At 40.9% G+C, this 20,991-nt stretch overlaps 2 protein-coding genes across 5 annotated transcripts in view; one reads left to right on the forward strand and one right to left on the reverse strand.

The window, feature by feature from the left end:
• Window positions 1-2,607: 2,607 nt before the first annotated feature.
• Window positions 2,608-8,309, forward strand: LOC147897773 (glutamate decarboxylase-like). The gene is made up of 7 exons (XM_087379954.1): window positions 2,608-2,738; window positions 3,360-3,564; window positions 4,464-4,664; window positions 6,668-6,882; window positions 6,966-7,219; window positions 7,419-7,471; window positions 7,696-8,309. The coding sequence occupies exons 1-7, from the start codon at window positions 2,659-2,661 to the stop codon at window positions 8,116-8,118; spliced, it is 1,431 nt and encodes a 476-aa protein (XP_087236080.1). The 5' UTR covers window positions 2,608-2,658; the 3' UTR covers window positions 8,119-8,309.
• Window positions 8,310-9,237: 928 nt separating this feature from the next.
• The window catches only part of LOC147897774 (D-lactate dehydrogenase [cytochrome], mitochondrial-like), a 102,503-nt gene continuing 90,749 nt past the window's right edge, over window positions 9,238-20,991 (reverse strand). For 2 of the 4 annotated variants that reach the window (XM_087380221.1, XM_087380219.1), the window contains one exon: window positions 9,238-9,547. In XM_087380221.1, coding sequence (XP_087236347.1) covers window positions 9,474-9,547 — 74 coding nt within the window. In that variant the 3' untranslated portion in view covers window positions 9,238-9,473. Of the gene's footprint in view, window positions 9,548-19,360; window positions 20,150-20,991 lie in introns of those variants that run through there. The other 2 variants (XM_087380218.1, XM_087380222.1) reach the window with 2 other exon arrangements.

Below are 20,991 nucleotides of genomic sequence, written 5' to 3' on the forward strand. Positions count from 1 at the left end.
GAGGATGATCAAGAGACAAAGGGAGTAATCTTGCTAGAGTGGGACCACTAAGGTTGTTGAGACAGATATCTCCTAGTGAGATATCATCAATTGGTGCCCCATCACGTAGAGGAGGAGAGGATGACCAGGAGCCAACGGAAGTGCACTTGCTAGAGTGGGACCACTGAGGCTATTGAGCCCATGCATGTCACTAAAACGCAGCCTACTAGTGGGGTCACCGCAACCCTACTAGGACCATCAACGCTCCCACTCCATCAGTTATCCCAAGACCATCACACACCATAGCATGTATCTCGCAAGGATTGAACCCGAGCCAAGGATGACCGAGACCTTAAGACAAGGATGACCGAGACCTTAAGACGTGGAATCAATGACAATAGACAACATAGGTCCGACAATAAAAGAAAGGACCTTCTCACCTTAGGAGCAATGGCAAAAGCCTAGTCGCTTCATAATATATTTTGTAAGAATCTTTATTACTTACTATCTTGTTAACCAATGCATTTCATTTGATATATACCCTTCATAGCTATTCTTGCCCTTTCTTTCCTCGTGGAAAACTTTTTATTGTTACAAACTCATATAGTAAGTCATACACCAACTAAGAATGAGTATAAATTTATTAAAGCAAACTACTCATGCTCTCTTTGACAAGCTTGAGTCAAAGAGATTGCAACTTGATTGGTTTGGCAATAGAGCTAATTCTCTATTTACTCTTACATTCATAATTTGTTTCTTCCTCCAAACATCCATGCAATCAGGCAATTTGTAGTCCAAAATCATTGTGCTTTAAACCCTGTACTTCTCAAAAAGATATCACTCCAATCTCACATAGTCATTCGAAAGCACAACATCCATAAATTTGCTCACAAATTAAGTATAGTCTATAAAGTAGTTCGAATTTAAATAGTACACAACATTTTTTGTGGCATTATTTTTCCGTTGTAATTTTGCAAGGCATTTTTCTCACAAATGACACATTCATTTCATTAGACATGTTAGTCTCGTGAAGTAAATTTATATTTTGAAGCTAAGACATTACCTTAAGAAGTCCATGCATAGAACAAAATTAAACGATAAATTAGATCATTTTCATGTGTCAATATGAGGCCATGAAGCACATTAGACATTTGATCACAACATGAAAGTATTGCATGTTGCCACGCACTAGATTTTAGTTAACAACCATAAGTTTTGGCATGCCTAAATATTAATTTACAGCATCACAATTCGTTCTAAACATTCAACATGTATATCCTATAAGGCTATGAAAGACGCCATTTTTGTTCAAATGCAACGTGAAAGTACTTTGTGTTAATAAGAACTATATTTTCATATACATTGTCATATTAATGGCATGCCTAAATGTTAAATTTGGGGGATCACAAGTCACATCCAAACATGTCGCTAGAAGTATTAAGGTTACAAAGGATGTTTTTTTGTGCTAGTGCAACCTGAAATACATTTTCATGTAAGTAGCAATATTCTTGGCATGCCTAAGTGCTAAATGTACTAAGTCACTAAGCATGTGGCTAAAACAAATTACAAGGCTATACAAGACATCATTTTTGTTCAAGTGCATCATGAAAGTAGTGCACATTAACACTCACTACATTTGCATATACAAACTCTGGCAACCTGTATCTTCTTATTGCCAAATTCAAATGGGGTCATCTTTTGTATCACATTAAATCACCAAAAATGATTTACATGAATATTGTTGCACCATTTGATAATTGTACCCTCATGAAAACAAGCATTTTTTGAAGTTATGGATCATTTTCTCCATCAAATTTCCCCAAAGATGCATTGCATATTATCAAGGCATCCAATCTATAGCTTGCCTCATGCCATTTCTTCTAACATGTGGGCAATATTGGGATATGCATACCCATGTCATTGTTCAGAAAGGTCTATATCCCACATCGACTTTAGTATATACATGTCATACACATGTTTGCTAGGAAATGTTCCACTAATTGTCCATGATTTGCAAGCTCATTTTCATGCAAGATGGTTCATGCCTCTCAAAGGATGTATGAAGCGTTTAGTGTGCAAATTCTTATTAAGGTTTTCTATTAGAGTTGTTGCATTCACTTTGCTCTTTCTCATAAGACATTTGTGAGAAGTTTTGAAGGGTCTACTTTGCAAATTCTGATTCAAGGTTTTCTATTCTCAATTGTTGCGTTTACTTTGCTCTCATAAGATTGCAAATTCTGATTCAGGTTTGTTTATTCACAGATGTTGCGTTAACTTTACTCTCGAAAGACATTTGCCAGAGGTTTATCTAGTAGGTTTGGTGAAAAAGACTAATTACTTGGAATAGTCTCTTCCCTTACGAAGATCAAAAACTTATTAGAGGAAAAGCCGAAAGACTTAAGGGCTAGCAAAGGGTTGATACCCATTTTGGAAAGGCGAAACCATGAGAATGTGCCTTGCGTATGGGCTGGAATGGTATGTAAGAGGCGTAACTACGACTTCCAAGCAAAGTCGATCGATCGAGAGAGAGAGAGAGAGAGAGAGAGAGACCGACAGACAGACGTCTATAAATTGAAATGCAGACATCCTCCTCGTTACTTACACAGCAGCTGATCAACGCAAGCATCCATACAGCTCACCTCCGTCTCCCTGGCTTACAGCTTTCGTCAACAGGCCGCCATGGTGCTCAGCCCCCTCGTGCACGACGAAGCCGCGCAACCCCTCTTCGCTTCCAGATATCTGCAGTCGTCTCTGCCCAGGTGCTTCGATCTACAAATCGTAACGTGCGCATTAAAATCACTAGGATGACTACCCAATTGACGGACTCATACCCTACTTTAATTGTGTGCTTCCGTGACTTCTACTACTTTGTCTGCCATCGTCCGGTTGCAGCCTCTGGGTACGCAGGTTACAACCTTACCATTCTGGATAAGGTTACAACCTCCCTGCCCCCGGATAAGATGTATGATAAATTTACGAGCGTGACAGGGTATAGCCTAGAATTGAAGGAATTTCGACAGCCCGTGCGCCGTGCCTCCGGAATGACTCAATGCGCTGCATCCCAGTAGCGTTTCTTAAAGCATACAATAGGCGCGGATAGGGCATAGCTCACGCATTGCATCGTTTCCCTTGACGGCAGCGATTGAAGAACATCCAAGACATCTACTTGTGAATCCATACCATCATTGGTTTCAATTCGATACACCCACCCAGCACATCTCCTCTTAAGCTCTACCCCTCGTGCATCCAGGCTCGAAGTAGTTGCATTTTCAGAAGTATAGACTAAAAATAGGAACTGAGGTGCTGCTGTTCTAAAGCTAAACTTATAATTTCTTTTAATATGCCATTAAGCACGACAACAACGTCGCTCGTTTTGACAGGTTTTCCCTGCCTGACGATGAGATATCTAAGGAGGCTGCCTATCAACTTATTCACGATGAGTTGATGTTCGACGGCAACCCCAGGCTAAATCTTGCATCTTTTGTGACGACCTGGATGGAGCCAGAATGCGATAAGCTCATTGTGGAGTCCTTGAACAAGAATTACGTAGACATGGACGAATATCCTGCCACCGTGGACCTCCAGGTTTGTCCTTGTTTATGAAATTTGATTGTTGCTCTTGGTTTATCTTAGAGAAATTAGTCCACATAATAGGTCCACGAAAAAAATCTATTAATTAATACAAAACAGAGAAGGGGGAGTAATTAATGAGGATGTCCCTCTCTTAATGAGGCTGAGAGAATCACTCTAGGTAAAAGCTATGTATTATGTGCTGTCAAAGTTATTATTTAAATCCTTTATCTATAAATAGTCTCAAATATTGTGTGATTAAAAGACACTTTTTCAATGCAAATGAGTAATTTTTCTTGTGATAATCCTCTATAAATTATGTTAAATACATGCGTTAAAAATATCCTTGTGTTGCATGTATGTGCTAATCACATTTTTGGCTTGCCAAAAGAAAGGACTAAGTGAAGGCGATTCACAACAAAGCGACAATAGCCATTTTCAATTTCCAAAAGAATCTGAAATGATTTTACGATCTCCTCCACAATTTTAGCCCCCCCTTCTCTCTCTCTCTCTCTCTCATGAGCTTTCAATTCATCATCTCCGCCCTCTTTTCTGCACTGCGCATCTTCTTTGCTATTTTGAATCTAGGACAAGCCTTATAAATGATTTATAATCATTCACCTTGTTTCTACATGGCCCCTCAAGCTATGAGCGAAGGGACAAAGATACTACAACCTTGCTTTTGAAAATCACTTTAAGACCAACAACTTCAAAAGAAAACAAAACTCCCCGAATAATGTGGTATGCCATATATCCACACACACACACACACACGCACATAGAGAGCATGCCCATTCAACATTATTTTCACTTATTAATATTTGTTTAAGATCATACTCGCAATTACTCTATGTTTGACACAAAGCATTTTCATTAGAAAACACAAATCTAATCAAAGATTGTCTAAATTGTAGGACAAATGTGTAAACATGATCGCTAGACTATTTCATGCTCCACTTGGTATTGGAGAGCATGCTATAGGTACTTCCACAATCGGTTCCTCAGAAGCCATCATGCTTGCTGGACTAGCATTCAAGAGAAAATGGCAAAATAGACGCAAGAAAGAAGGAAAACCATTTGATAAGCCAAACATCATCACAGGAGCCAATGTTCAGGTACTTAACATTATCTTCCTCCATCTAATTAACATGTTTTCCACATGATTTTTATTTATGTACCCTCTAGTGGAAAGGCTCATTTATGTGAGTATGTGCAATCGAATGTGCTTGCGTGTGTGCATCCATACACGCGTATGTGTCTATTGGCCCAAATGTGTGCACGCATGCATTTGTGGGTGAGCCATGCACACGCACGCACACACAGAGAGAGAGAGAGAGAGAGAGAGAGAGAGAGAGAGAGAGAGAGAGAGAGAGAGAGAGAGAGAAGCTTGCTTCCATGTGATAATAATATGTAAAATGCGATGAGAAGAAGCCAGATGTATTCTTGTGAGCTCCATACTATCATCTATAGCAATAGAAAATACATTGGAATGAAATTTACACTGTACTATAAATTATAAATTATGCAAAGGAGTTTAGCACTTTATGGCTCTTCAAGAAATAAAATGGCAGGTGGTGCGGGGACACACAAAGTAATCATATGCTATGCTATGAATGGATATTTTTGCTTGTCAATTCTTGCACTCTAGGTATTCCAATAGAGCAATGAGCAATTTGACTAACTTGGTGTATACTTTCCACTAAGGGTGGTGTAATGTAAATAAAGGGGTCCAAAGGGTGAGTAGCTATTTGTAGTGGTTGAATGTTCATGCCAATGAAACCTAAAAGAGTATGAAGAAAATTTAAAGTAGCTTCATGAATAATAGTATAGAGTAATGTCAAGTGGTTCAAGACTCCTAAAAGTACATATATAAGCCTATGTTATGATTGGATATCTTACTTATGAATTCTTGCACGGTTAGTTATTCCCATAGAGCAACGATAAATTTCAAAGGGTGAGTAGTTACGTGTAGTGATTAAATGTTGATTCCATTGAAACCTTCAAGGGCATCTAGCAAAACTAGCTTAAAATTTTTAATAATAGCCGATAATTCATGCCACCAATAATTCATTTGTTGAGTTTGAAGTCCATTTGGGTATTGAAAATCATTAAGCTTCATCATTTTATGCCATAGCAAAGAAGTGAAAAGAAGAAGGTGAAGGTTCATGATGGTTTGGGTTTTACATATATGCTTTGGTTGGATCTCAAAAAGGGAAAACCTAGTTCCCACAATTTTTTTCAATAGATGAAAAAGTTTTTAACGTAACCAATTTGATCATGTAAAGCATACTTGATGATGACTATTAGACTTTTCTTTAAATTATGTGAATCCTTGTGCCAAGTGTGGGATTACCTACACCTTTGAGCCAAGCAAGCATCAAGCCCTGTACTCACGCGCATAACCATATATGCCTCTCCCTATAGTGCATGTGTCACAAGGGACCCTTGGATAGCAAAGAATATTATAAGTCTTTGGACATAAGAAAATCTTGTATTCTAGGCAAAAATATGGAGGTAGAGCAATAGATCAAGAGCAAAAGTAGTAGTAGGGGTGGACCATGAAATTATCACAAAGTGTCGAGGGAAGTAGAAATTTTCCATTGCTATGATAGGCCTATCCTCTCACTTTAATGTTTCTCTAACAGACACCCCAAGGTAGCGCTACCCCAAGTGAGTCTTCCATGATGGTGACTTTTAGATATAGCTTTGTGCAATAGCATGTAGCATGGCCACTATCCACCCTAAGACATTTTTCACCTCAATAATTTAGATTACGAGAAAATCATCTAAAGGCTTGATTTTCAGTAAGGATATATAATTGTATTGAGAGAGAGAGAGAGGGAGAGTGTGTGTGTGTGTGTGTGTAAAGGCTTGAATTTCAGTAAGGATATAATTGTATTGAGAGAGAGAGGGAGAGAGAGAGAGAGAGTGTGTGTGTGTGTGTGTGTGTGTCTGTGTTTTTGTGTGAGGGGGAGAGAGAGAGAGAGAATGAGGTCTTCTATAGCAGACTGTCCCTTTCTTTGCGACGGTTTTTTGTAATATAATGACCCAAAAAAAAGAGTGTGAGAGAAATTTATTGAGAGAGAGCCAACTGTTTTTTGAAATTTGCTGACTGTAGGTGTGCTGGGAGAAATTCGCTCGTTACTTTGAGGTGGAACTGAAGGATGTGAAGCTAAGGGAAGACTACTACGTTATGGATCCTTATAAAGCTGTCGGGCTTGTGGACGAAAACACCATCTGCGTGTGTGCCATTCTCGGATCCACGTACAATGGGGAGTTTGAAGATGTCAAGCTGCTGAATGATCTACTGGCAAAGAAAAACAAGAGAACCGGGCAAGTACCATTGTTGATTTTCGCAGCTTCAAGATTTTGCCATTCGGCACAGTTCCAACAATCTGTAGAGCATGTTTGTGCAGGTGGGACACTCCCATACATGTTGATGCAGCCAGCGGAGGATTCATTGCGCCTTTTCTGTATCCGGGTCTACAATGGGATTTCCGATTGCCGCTTGTCAAGAGCATCAATGTTAGTGGCCACAAGTATGGACTTGTCTACGCCGGAATCGGCTGGGCGATCTGGCGTTCAAAGGAGGACCTTCCTGAGGATTTGGTTTTTCATGTTAACTACCTCGGAGGTGATCAACCCACTTTCACGCTCAACTTTTCCAGAGGTAAGCGTGCTTTGCTTGGCCACTGTTTCTGATGTTTTTCAAGGATCACAGACCCGTACTCTCTCCACTGTGTTGTAACCGGACAGTTTGAAGGTTGATCAAGGAAAGCAATTCTACTTCACTTTAAACTTTGAAACAATCCACTCTGTCAAGGCCCCTTGACGTATAAACTAATGAGCTTGTCAATGAACCTCTGTAGGTGCAAGTCACGTTATCGCCCAATACTACCAGCTTATTCGCCTTGGATTTGAGGTTCGTTTTTCTTCCATGTGGTATGCATCATCTGCTAGCTTGCCTTGAATATCCGTCATCTAGGGTGCAAACATATTTGTGCACCGCATGCTCACGTCGATGCATCCTGATCCGTGAGATAAACAACCATTTTCTGTTGTAGGGCGTGCACGAAACCCAAGAATCTACGTAATGTAATGCTTACTGGAATGACCTTGCTGTCTGATGATTGAATACTTCCGCAGGGGTACAAGGCTGTGATGAAGAACTGCCAAGCGAATGCGCGGTTTCTGACGGAGAAGCTAGAGGAGACGGGGAAGTTCAAGATTATATCGAAGAAGGTGGGTGTACCGGTGGTGGCATTCTCGTTGGTGAAGAAGAAGGGAAGGCGGGAAGTGAGCGAGTACGAGGTTGCGGAGGAGCTGAGGAGGTATGGATGGATAGTGCCAGCCTACACAATGGCACCAGATGCAGAACATGTGAAGCTTTTGAGGGTGGTGGTGAGGGAGGACTTGGGCAGGGACCAAGCTGAGAGGCTGGTCAACGACATCACGACCGTGCTAACCCACCTTCGTGAGAAACTTGACCATGGCCCTCCTAGGCCTGGTCCCACCCAACCCCACCACACCCCCCACCGCCCCCGCCGCCATAATAACCGTGTCTGTTGATGACATCCTCGCCACGTCTTCACTCCACAAGACCAACTCTCGATGCTAGCTAGGAAGAGCATCCTAGTGCACTTGGTTGTGTTGTTCCACAAGTCACCTCATATTGGCAATTGTTTGTGTCCCAAGACCATGTAACCTAGATTCAGTCAATTCTTTGTACTTAGGTTTTAAACACTCATTGTAAGTTTATATTGTAGAGAAATGTCTTACTAGTTATTTTAAGCTGCGGATAAGTGAGAGATCCTTGGTGAATGTGATTGTGTGTATATTATCCAATGCGCTAAGTTTGTTGTATGTAAATGATGCTATAATGTGTGGATACAAAAGATGCGTAAATCATTTGATTGATGATGTGGCATGATATGGGGCTACACTTCTTCTCAACTTAACTTTATTAAAATGTCCCATCAACATCCATAATGTTGCATAGGGTTTCTCAAGGTCTCATCTATCATACCATATTTCTAATAGCATAAGAATCCATGAGGTCCAAGGATTGCAAAAGGGCACGCAAATCAACACTATTAGCAAATCAACAAGTTTGAGTATCAAATTGTAACCCACTTGCAAGTATTACCTTTCTTCACATAAAAACCTCCTTGTAGAAACTTCCAAATATATGGGCACAAACTTGCATCTTTGAGAGCTTATAGACTTTTAGCATTTTGAATAGAAATGGGTTTTGTAAAATACTTGCGAATTTTGGATTGATTTCTTGACCTCCTACATCATTTAACTATTCAACAAGCCAATGTTATCATGCAAGTGTCTTATCCCTAACTTTGACATGCTAGGAATATTCCATATAATTTCACATACTAAACAAAGGCCATATAATGCTTTACTTAAATCAACAGTATAGTCTATAATAGACTAGCTTCAAAATCAAGATGGCTCCTCAAATGTAGCAATGTGAACAAAGAAATTTTATCCAAAAGTCATTTATGCCAAGAGTAAATCCCCATGCCATAGAAAAATGACGTTTTCAACTCACCTTATAAAACATTTTTCAGAAAAAAGATAAATAGACCTTGAGACCATACCATACTTGATACCTCTAATAAGAGCCATGATGAATAGGCATATATGCTCATTGACTAACTTAATAAAGCCAAACTAGTAAGGATTGGGCACAAACTAAAAGTACCCTACCTATTTTAAAAAAGCAAAGTTGGACATTATTGAGGCATACTTCACAGTCATTAAGGAGGTTAAAGTCTACTACATTCTAGAAAATAATTCATCATCTGGTGAAAATATTAAGCTCAATCTTGATTCACATGTAAACTCCCATTCGTTTTACAAGCAATCATAAACAAATATGTGGAGGAATTACCTTTCCTGGATTCATAATGTTACTTGGATCCAAAGCTTGTTTCAAAGATTTCATCGCCTTTAATGTGTTTACTCCGAGTTCCTTCTCTAGATACTGCAATGCAAAGGCACAAATACTTCAACATTGAGTTTTAAAAAAACTACACACCACATTGAGTTTTTTTTTCGTGAGAATCTCAAGAACTTACTCAAACAAAATCAAATGCACATACATGCACCCATATATGCACGTGCAAGGCAAGAAGGCATTGGCTAATGATTTCATTGCCATAGGTTTGGGGAAATTACACGACATGGACTTACAAAATTTGAAAGTGGAAGACCGCTTCGCAAACACTCATAGACCAATTGCTTGCAAAACTTGTGCCCACATCGGAGGGTTCAAAAGAAGATGATGCACAAGTGATAGAGCTTATACTTTCACATCATGAACATAAAATGGAGTTCATGAGAACATGATAAAAACGATGAGCGAAGGAAAGGGGACGTGTCCAAATATGACACATGATAAAGAAGAAAACAAGGCCTTCAACTTCTTTAGTTTAGAGGTTATCTAGAGTTGCAAAATCACAGTACCAACACTTCATCTTCAACAAGATCCACAAGGATGTGAAACCGGTTTTTGGTAATTTTTTGAACTAGACCAAAGTACTCTAGCAAGGAAGTTGTGTTATAAGAACTAATTTCCATGATTCTATTACAATCCTCCTAGATCAAAGGGCATACTTCAAGGAAACTGGCTTTTATTCCATCCTCTTTCATAGAAAGCGAGGTTTTATTTTCTAAAACAAAATTATTTAAGGTAAATATGATAAATAATTATTTGGTCCATCACCCAAATCATTTGCATTTTTCAAAAAGTCTAACTTCAAGCTATTGATGAGATGGTGGATTGTGAAGCAATGTGGGTGTGCTTACATTGACTAAGAATAAAAAACAGAAGACGACAAAAAAGATGTGCAAGCCTTATTGTAGCGAGGCTTTATTTTATAAAATAAAATTATTTTAGGTAAATATGACAAATAATTATTTGGTCCATCACCCAAATCATTCTAACTACATTTTCGGTTGCGTTTTTCAAAAAGAACTTCAAGCTAATAATGAGATGGTAAGGTTTGTGAAGCGTGCTTACATTGACTAAGAATAAGAAACAGAAGACGACAAAAAAGATGTGCAAGCCTTATTGTACCTCCAACTCCATCCCACCTTTTGCATTTGATTCATTCTCTCATGCTCGAACCCCTCTTCTTCCCTTCCAACCACATTACCACCTATGGCTAAGTTAGCCCTACAAAAGCTTCCTAATCGCCGCTCCTCCAATCCCTCACTCTATAGCCCATATGATACAATACCCTCTAGTGTGTGGCAACAAATTGCTATACAATATGCCTTTCACCCCATAGGGTGCTTCCATGTTGCTTATTTACCTTAATTCCCATGAGTGAGTACCTGTAGCATCTATCAACTTGGATCTAGCCATATTCTACCTCCATCCTCTAATAACTACATATACCTACATGAGAGTAGAATATATCCAATCTTACAAATTAGATTTTATGAGAGAAGATAAAGAACAAAGCACAGAGAAAATGAGACAAGGGAAGAAGGGAGTTATTAAGCTACATTAAACAAATTTAAGGATAAATGAGAAAAAAAGAATAAGAAAACTTCGTAAGTAAAGCTAAACCTAGTGCTTACCAAGCTCTAAAATCCCATCTGGTAATACTACCTTTGCCCCAATGATCAAATGCTCTAAGGCCCAAAAGCAATTTGGGCAAGCTGCACCATTGCACATTAAAGATATCTAGACAATAAGCTGCTCCAAAGACAAACCAATCTGCTCCATAGGTAATTGATTATACACATGTCAAGAGACCCCAAGAATATGCCCTCAAGGAGAAAGGATATGTAACATCTCAAGTGCCATGCCAATCTCATGCGAATGGGTGATGTTATCTGTTCAAGGAGAATGAATGAGATGCTATTTGGTTCCTCTGATGAACAATATGATTAAGCTTCTGGTCCGAAGGTAGATTTGCATTAAGATATTCTCTCCACATGAAGGGCTTGTTTAATTGGAGATTTTAGCCCAACATACTTAGATGTCCATGATCCTTTTCTTATTTGAAAAGTTGGACCTCTCAAGAAGAAGCAATAGTTTACCATAAAGGGGAAGAATGAGATGCTATATTCTCTTTGACATAAAAGGTTTGGTCTAAGCTTTCTTATTGGGTCTTGGTCGAGTTGGCGATAGAGTCATGGGTTATATTCCAAGGCAAGATAGTGAGATAACTTACCCCAACTTGTACAAGGAATATGTGGCATTGTCATACAATCATAAACCAGTCTCTTTGGTGTGTCTCATTGCTTGGAGCATTGTTAACATTGTTTGTACCTAAACAAACCACAAATTGCACCCAAAAGAGACTCTAAAGAAATTGATAGATCAGATCATATGTTCAATTCATTGGACCTCATAGGCACTATCAATTACTTTTCTAGTTAATCATACTTGAAACATGTGACTACCGAACCATGCATGACACATGGCTTGAGGATAACAATCATTGCTAAAATTTACTTGGTTGGATAGTTGTTTGTAATGGGAACGGAGGTAACATAACACATTGGGACTACCTAGTAAATTTTTCAAACAATGCCGCAATTGCGTATTCAACAAATAAGATACTTTTAATGTGAAGGTCCTACCACATAATGAACATATGAGCTTCTATCCCCCCCTCCTTTGCATATTGGAAGATACAATGTGATGTCTATGTTAGAATTATAGATATAATTCAGCAGTGACCAATGTAATATAATAAGCTAGTTAGGGGCACTTTTCCCTCTTTAAGAGGTTTTTCCCCCTAACCGCAGTTAGTTCACTAACTATGGTTAGTGACTACTAAGGTTTTGTCACTAGGACAAAACCTTATCTTTCTTACTTTGAGTTGTACACTCTCACACTCTATTCTATTGCAACTACGTCTTCATCTTCCAAGCTCCTGCTCTCTTACTCTCTCTTGCTCTCACTCACTCCGTCTCCTTCATTTGGTATCAGAGCGGGTTCAAGAGCCTCGGGCTCCCTGCTCCCTCAACGTACTCCCCCTGCTCCAACTCGTCCCGTACAGTCGTACGAACTGTACGGAATTCGCCGTACTGCCTCCGTACGAGCGCCGTTCTGCCTCCGTACAGCGTTGCTCTCAGCCGTACATCGCCGCCAGACTGTACGGTTAACCGTACAGTCCCGTACAGTACCTGCTCGCCGTACAGTACCTGCTCGCCGTACCAGTCGTACAGTATCTGCTCGTCGTACCTGTGCAGGAGTCCGTACATTTCTACCGTACAGCGCCGTACAAGTCGCCGTACTTGCGCAAGAGCATCCGAACAACTCTGTCGTACTGCCCATACAAACTGTACCGTACAGTCCGTACTGTACCGTACCACTTGTACCCTTCCTAGATTTGCGTGCACTTCTGTACTTTCAGATCTGTACTTGCAGATCTACACCGGTTGCCTTCACCCACAGGTGTTCTTGGGCAGGCTCATCTTGCAGAAAACCATAGTTTGGTGCAGTTGTTTTGGAGTAAATTTGGGGCATTTTGTATATTGCAGACATTGCAATCATTGTGCAGTTTTGGAGCTACATCTGGAGCAAAAATTGCAGATCTAGTCTGAAATTTGGGGCTTTTGTTTAAAAATTGCAGATTTGGGGCTTTTAGTAATTTTGCCCCTTTCTGGCTGCAATTTCTAGCCACAAATTGGGGCTTTTGTGTTGAGAGAGCATTTTTTGGAGTATTCAGTACATACTGCCTTTCTTGGAGTGTTTGAAACACTTTTGGCAGATTTTGGAGAGTTTTTGATGCTTGGACAGATTTCTGATAGCTCAAGTACAGAAATCTAAGTTGCATATACAGCCCGTGCTTGGCTGTGTTTTTGGGAGTCGTGCATTTTATTCCCAGTAAGGGAATTCAGCTTTGTATCTGCTTCAATCTCTTTCTCAGATATGGCCCATCAAAATCAGAATGAGTTCCAGTTCGGTGGTCTTTCACAGGAAGACAAGTTGGATGGTACCAACTACTCCCTCTGGAGTTTCATGGTACGTAATATTCTGATTTCTCGCAATTTATGGGATTATGTCAATGGGGATGAAATCCGACCAACAGATATTGCACCTGCTACCCCCCTCCCCAGCAAGGAGGTGGAAGAGGTCGTGCACAGGGTGCAGCTGTAGGACAAGTTGGTGGTGCAGCTACAGTCAATACTCCAGAGCAGAAGAGATGGGATTCACGGGATGCCTTAGCCTTGTCATGCATCTCTCTTTCAGTGAAAAGATCTATCATTCCGCATATCCGGTCGTGTAAGACCTCCAGGGCAGCGTGGGATATTTTGGAAAGCATGTATGCAGCACGGAATGATGCCAGGGTATCTTTCTTAAAAAGAGAGTTGAGCAATACACATATGGAGGAGGGTGACTCCATGTCAGTCCACCTCACAAAGCTACAGGATCTCAGAGAGCAATTGTTAAACATAGATGAAATTATTCCTGATTCAGAGATGATTACAACCACTTTGAATTCTCTTCCTGAGTCTTATCTCAACTTTCACACTTCGCTGAACTTATCATTGAGGGGGGGTGCAAATCCCCTCACTTTTCATGAGTTGATAGGACTTCTGCTTCAGGAAGAGCAGACCAGGAAAAATTTGGCTTCACGTGCAGGTGAACAAGCCATGCTCTCAAAATTTAAATCAAAAACAAAGGGACAGGCAAAGACAACAGCAAACCAGCCTTCCAGTGGGTCAGGACAGCCTTCACAAAAGGCTAAAAGTGATGCAAGTAAGCCCAAAAAGAAGGGTTTTTGTCACTACTGCAAAAAGCCAGGTCATCACATAGCAGAATGCAGGAAAAGGATTGCAAAAGAAAAGAAAAACAGCTCAGGTATGGCTGTTTCAGATTCAGCCCCTTGTGCATCTGACAGTGGGGATGCTGCAGCCAACTTTGTTGGTCAAGATTATGCCTTTTTATCTTGCATTTCAGATTCTAGGTTGGCTGTTCCAGATGCTCGGAATAGTACAGCCTCTTGCAGTGATGATACATATGCATTTTTGACTTGCAGCTTTGACTCTTCTACAGATGCATCTGCTTTCAGTGTTAATGAAACACTGAACACATGGTATTTTGACAGCGGTGCATCCAAGCACATCACTTCTAGGAAGTGTCTTTTTACTTCCTTGCATCCACCTCCTGTTGGTAAGAAAGTCACTTGTGCCAACAACTCCTCATATTCAGTACGTGGCACAGGAGAGGTTGAGCTCACTGCAATTGATGGCTCAATTTTCAGACTTTCAGATGTCTTATATGTGCCTGGCATAACCAAAAATCTCCTTTCAGTGTCCACTCTTAACAGAGGAGGATTTCAGGTCATCTTTGAGGATGACAAATGTGTTGTCCGAGACAGGGAAGCTAACTATGCCTTAATGTTATCTGGTACTCTGCTGCGTGGGCTTTTTCAGCTTGATATTTTTGAGAAAAGAGCAGCCCATGCTCTGGCAGTTTCTACCCCTACAGCTGCCATGCAAAATGCAGAATTATGGCATGCCAGATATGGCCACATGCATTACAACAGCTTGATGACACTTCAAAAATTTTCAATGGTTGATGCATTGCCACCTCTTGAGATACCTCCTCCACATGCCTGTGAAGGGTGCATTTTAGGTAAGATGCATAGATTCCCCTTCAAGAAGGATGGTTCAGTTAAAGTTGTTCGCAAATTGCAGCTTATACACAGTGATGTCTGTGGTCCCATGAGGACTCCGTCATTGGGTGGTCATCTCTACTTTGTCACATTTATTGATGACTACTCCAATTTTACTTGGGTTTATGGGCTGAAAAAGAAATTTGAAGTGTTCACGGTGTTTAAACACTTTTCAGCCATGGTTGAAAATGAAACCGGACTCGGGATACAGACATTACGCACGGATAGAGGTGGGGAATACCTATCTGCAGAATTTGATGCTTTTCTCAAGCAAAAGGGTATTGTGCATCAGCTCACAGTCAGGCTGACCCCTCAGCAAAATGGCAAAGCTGAGAGGAAAAATAGAACCCTCATGGAGATGGACAGATGTATGCTGAAAAGCAAACACATGCCTCATAAATTTTGGCTAGAGGGTTTGATGTGTGCCAATTACATTTTGAACAGGGCTCCCACAAAGGCTTTAAAAACAAAAACTCCTTTTGAGGTCTGGAATGACAGGAAGCCTTCAGTGGATCACTTCCGAGTCTTTGGATGCCTTGCCTATGCACATGTGCCAGTTGAATTTAGGCACAAATTGTCAGATAAAGCCATCAAATGCATATTTGTTGGATACAGTGCAGAAAGCAAGGGGTATCGTCTCTACAATCCTGCTACACGCAAAATCATTGTAAGTAGAGATGTGATATTTTCTGAAAATTCAGCTCACACTCAGGCTGAATTTCAAATGCCTTCATCTTCAGAGGATGTCTTTCACGGGTTGCTACCCATTGCTTTGGGTTCCCCTGCTGATTTTTCTGATCCAAATCAGACTTTACAGCAACCTCCTAATGCTTCAGTTCCGCCACAGGATGTCTTGCCCCCCCCACAGGCAGTGGAACAGGTGGGGCAGCAAGAAATTGCAGACATACATGCAGCAAAAACAGTCCCAAACTGGCTGTTACAGACTCTCAGGGAGAGTAAACTTGATGCTCCGTTACCTGGCAGGACTCGCAGTGCAGCAAGGCACATGGAAGGTGCTAATTCAGTGGAATCAGCATATGCAGGTACTCTCCTTAATGAAGAGGAGCCTGCCACATTTGAAGAGGCAAAAGGCAATGTGCATTGGATGAATGCCATGCACGATGAGTTGCAGTCCATTGCTAAAAATCAGACTTGGGATGTTGTGGACTTGCCACAGGGTAAACATGCCATTGGCACACGATGGGTATTTAAAGTCAAACGGAAGCCAGATGGCTCCATTGACAGATATAAAGCCACGCTGGTTGCTAAGGGCTATGCTCAGAAAAAGGGCATAGATTATGAGGAGACATTCGCTCCTACATCCCGGATGACCACCATCCGATCAGTAATTGCAATGGCTGCACATTTTGAGTGGAATGTTCACCAGTTGGACATAAAAACAGCCTTCTTAAATGGGGACTTGCTGGAAGAGGTGTATGTCAAACCACCTCCGGGCTTTGAAATTACAGCAAATGCACTTCAAGTATGCAAGCTCAATAAAGCTTTATATGGGCTGAAACAGGCCCCTCGTGCATGGTATGCCAAGATACATGCCTTTTTGACCAGCAAGGGGCTGCACAATAGTCCTACTGAGAGCACCCTCTACATCAAGATGGATGGGGGGGAAATATTAGTCATCCTTCTTTATGTCGATGACTTACTGCTCACAGGGTCCAATGAAGAAAAAATTGCAGATTTCAAAGCTGATTTGCAAACCAACTTTGACATGTCAGATTTGGGGCTGCTTCACTTTTATTTGGGGATCCAGTTCTCTCATGAGAGACGTGGCACTGTTATGTCTCAGTCCAAGTATGTACAGAAACTCTTGGACAGATTTAACATGCAAGAGTGTAAGCCCATAGCCACTCCTATGGAGCCGGGGCTGAAACTCACAATGCATGATGCAGGAGAATCAGTTGATGCCACACTTTACAGTCAAGCTATTGGATGCCTCATATATCTCTGCAACACTAGACCTGATGTTCAGTTTGCAGTATCTCAGGTGAGCAGGTACATGCACAGCCCAAAAACTATGCATTGGCAGGCAGTTAAGCGCATCTTCCGTTATTTGCAGGGCACAAAGTCTTTTGGCTTACTATTTCCCAGGGGGGGTGACTTGCAGATGCATGCCTACAGTGATTCAGATTGGGCTGGTGATTATGACACTAGGCAGTCCACTAGTGGCAATTGTTTCTTTTTGGGTAAATCTTGCATTTCATGGCTGAGCAAGAAACAATCTACAGTGGCTACCTCATCATGTGAAGCTGAGTACAGGGCAGCTTTCACGGCAACAGTTGAATGTGTCTAGCTGAGACGTCTATTTGCTGATCTTCATCTGTCTTTGGAGGGTCCATCTCCAATTCTCACTAATAGTCAGAGTGCCATTGCAGTGGCAAAGAATCCAGTGTTTCATGCTCGCACGAAGCACATTGAGGTTCACTATCACTACGTCAGAGAGAAGTTGCATGCAGGAGAGATCAGTATGATCTTTGTGTCCACACATGACAACGTTGCAGATATTTTCACCAAAGCGCTACCACGTGAAAAGTTTGAGGCATTTCGCAGTGCCCTGAACTTATATCCGTTTGGTGATTGATCAGCCTTGTACATGACATTGGCACTGCAGGGGGGTGTTAGAATTATAGATATAATTCAGCAGTGACCAATGTAATATAATAAGCTAGTTAGGGGCACTTTTCCCTCTTTAAGAGGTTTTTCCCCCTAACCGCAGTTAGTTCACTAACTATGGTTAGTGACTACTAAGGTTTTGTCACTAGGACAAAACGTTATCTTTCTTACTTTGAGTTGTACACTCTCACACTCTATTCTATTGCAACTACGTCTTTAGCTTCCAAGCTCCTGCTCTCTTACTCTCTCTTGCTCTCACTCACTCCGTCTCCTTCAGTCTATAGATGCTCTTTTAGTGTAGGCCTTACATGTGTATTATTTTGCTTATAGGCTTTGAGAAGTACAACATGGTTCTTTACTTTTCATCAACCTAAGTACTAGAACATAACAAGATGTCCGTCTTAAAAAATAGTTCAAAGCCGATTTTTTACAAATCCTATATTACCTCCATGTCAATCTCCTACTTTCTTGCCCTACAAGCAACTACTTGATGAAGTAGGGATTCAAGAATACAAATTCCTTAAGTCTCTAGATGACCGCTTAGCCTTCAAATAACACTTAAAAAAAATAAAATACAAGTTGCATGCTCTACCCAAAGGTGACAACTTAGGAAAAACGATCCTCAATGAAAACTAATCTCTTCACATCTAGCTTTAATTTATCGCACCATAGAAAGGATCAAAGGATTACTCGCCTAGTTTGTTCCCCGCACTATGATACCACTTGAGAGAAGTATAATAGCTATCCATGAGTCCAGGTTCTGTCTTCTCCTTCTTGTCCTCTCCTACGCCTCCTTCCTCTTTTTGTTTGGCAATCTTCTTCGGAGCTCGAGATGGCTCTGGCTTCTCTCGCAATAGCACTTTCTCTTTTCTCTTGCTAGAGCTGGAGGTTCGAGCTTCTTTCGAACCTGTTCTCTCTTGCGCTTCCTTCCCTCCTTGAAGTTGTGGAACCCATGCTCGCCACTCCTTCCCTTCCTAGCCATGATTATCAATTAAGTTGTGCAAGCACGTCGCTTATTACAAAATTTGCACTTTCTGAGCTACTCACTAAGGCTCCCAATTGTCGTTCAACTTCCCTTGGATTCAGGTGAGAGCAAGGCCATGCCTTGTTATGATTATTCACATACTCTTAAACATTATTTTATAAAATAAAAATATCAAATGAATATGAATCATTCTCAAATGAGCGGGTTAACGTGCTTCCCCATTATGGTAAATTAAGTCATGTCATAAGGTGCCCATGTCAATATCCACAATCTTATTGAACCTAACACATACCCTTGACACCTTACATTGGTCTCAAATGGGTATACTGGGTTATTATCTCAGCGTATTCGCTGCATTAGAGGCCAACGCTTCCCTCTGGAAAATCTCTTGCCAATGGCGTTATTGAGATTGTGTGAGTTTCCTAGCCCTCTATACAATGTTTGGAGTGTGTGAGGACAGGTTTTCTAGCTAACCTAAACAACAAGAAACAACAAAAATAGAAAAAAACAAGCAAGTTTGGACCAAAATGGAAGGTTTTCTTCCCAAGATGGGCTGTTTGTCATTCCCAAGACCTTGAAACTTCAACCCAATCATCACTTTTCATCTTTGGGACTTTGTCCAAGGTTTAGCAATAATTCAAAGCACTCCCTCCCAGGAATTAAAGAAAAGTGGATATTTTGAGAGCGACACCATAAAGTGGAAGAGAAATGATGAAGGAAGTTCTGCAATCCATGATGATGAGGAATATTACTTTCAGGATGATATCCCAAGAACAGATGAGAAGGGGCATCCTGAAAAAAACCCCTTATCAAGGAGACTGTTTACGGGGCATGGCAAGAAGAACAGGGGTCGTATGCTTGTTCGCCACCCACATGCAGAAGGAAAGATTGATCACTTGGACGCTGAGCTTAAAACTGTTGCACTGGAATTGGAGAGGGCAAACACTTCATTAACAGATGCAATGGTTAGAAAGAGGAATTGGGAAAGTGGAAGTGTCGTTGAAGCAACTTAGAACAGAGAAGGAGGAAGCGGAGGGAAGAAACAGAGGGGGATCTAGCAGGGAGGCTGCACGGTAGGAGGGGCTAGCTCCTCGAATGCAAAACTGTGTCCACACGTGTAGATTCTTGAGGGACAACCACCATCTCGTGCAGTTCAAAACCAAGAGGCAAGGGATCCTCCTCTGTATTTAAACACATTGAACTCCCTGTGGGGTCCTCCGCCTCCTATAATATATGCTTGGCATGATTTTGACCTTCCGTCATTCCATTCTTTGAATGTAGTTCCTTGATCAACCAACATTGCCTTTATAAAGTGGTCATGCCAATTCTGCATCGAATTGAAGTAAATTTTTTAGTTTCCTACTGTTGTGAAGTATTGTAACGGAGGTATATGAATTCTATTTATTCCATTCTAACTACCCTACTTCTTGTAAAATAATTACTACTGTTAGAATAGCAAAATCAATTTCCTCTATTTATTTGACTCAATAATGAGCCTCCTTGTTGGGACAGATGAAATTTTGGCCAATTAATGCCTCGCAATTTCCCTTCTTGCTCAAGCCTTCCCACCTCACCTTTTACCTTGCTTCATTTTCACTTTGGCTAGCAGGTCATAAAACTATGGATGGATTGGGACGAGAAGTTTCAGACGGTGATTATTTGGTCTAGCTTATGGAGCTCATATGGTAGGTCCCTTAATTTTCATCACCATCTGGATCTCCCGTTCCCTCAAGGACAAAAAGCTGGTCCAACAGGCTCTTTAAAAACTACATGATAGGGTTGTATCCAGACGCATTGTTGGTCTCAAGTCAAAATCCAAGGTTCAAGCTTGAGGTTGACCACATCCAATAGCTCACGATCTATGGGAGGAGGGTCTTCCTTCTTCAGCTCATCGCCATATACAACAGTGCCATGTAGCCCACACTAGTGTATCTTCGTCCATTGATACCATGGGTTTGCAGTGCATAATATAAACTCAACACATCATGCACCAAGGTTCCCAATTACACTATACTTCCAAAGCCATTTTCTCAATAACTGGAGGCTGCTTAGAAAGATTTGGAGGGCCCCATGAAAGCAGCCTTGGTGCTCACTACAGACGAAGTACCAAAAATATGCTCATTGTTGAGGACTCAAACTCTTGATGACATGATGTTGGGGAACCTTATT

This window comes from Dipteris shenzhenensis, chromosome 10 (genome assembly GCF_047967505.1).
Source record: "Dipteris shenzhenensis isolate YYH24624 ecotype China chromosome 10, Dip_SZ_1.0, whole genome shotgun sequence".
Lineage (NCBI taxonomy): Eukaryota > Viridiplantae > Streptophyta > Polypodiopsida > Gleicheniales > Dipteridaceae > Dipteris > Dipteris shenzhenensis.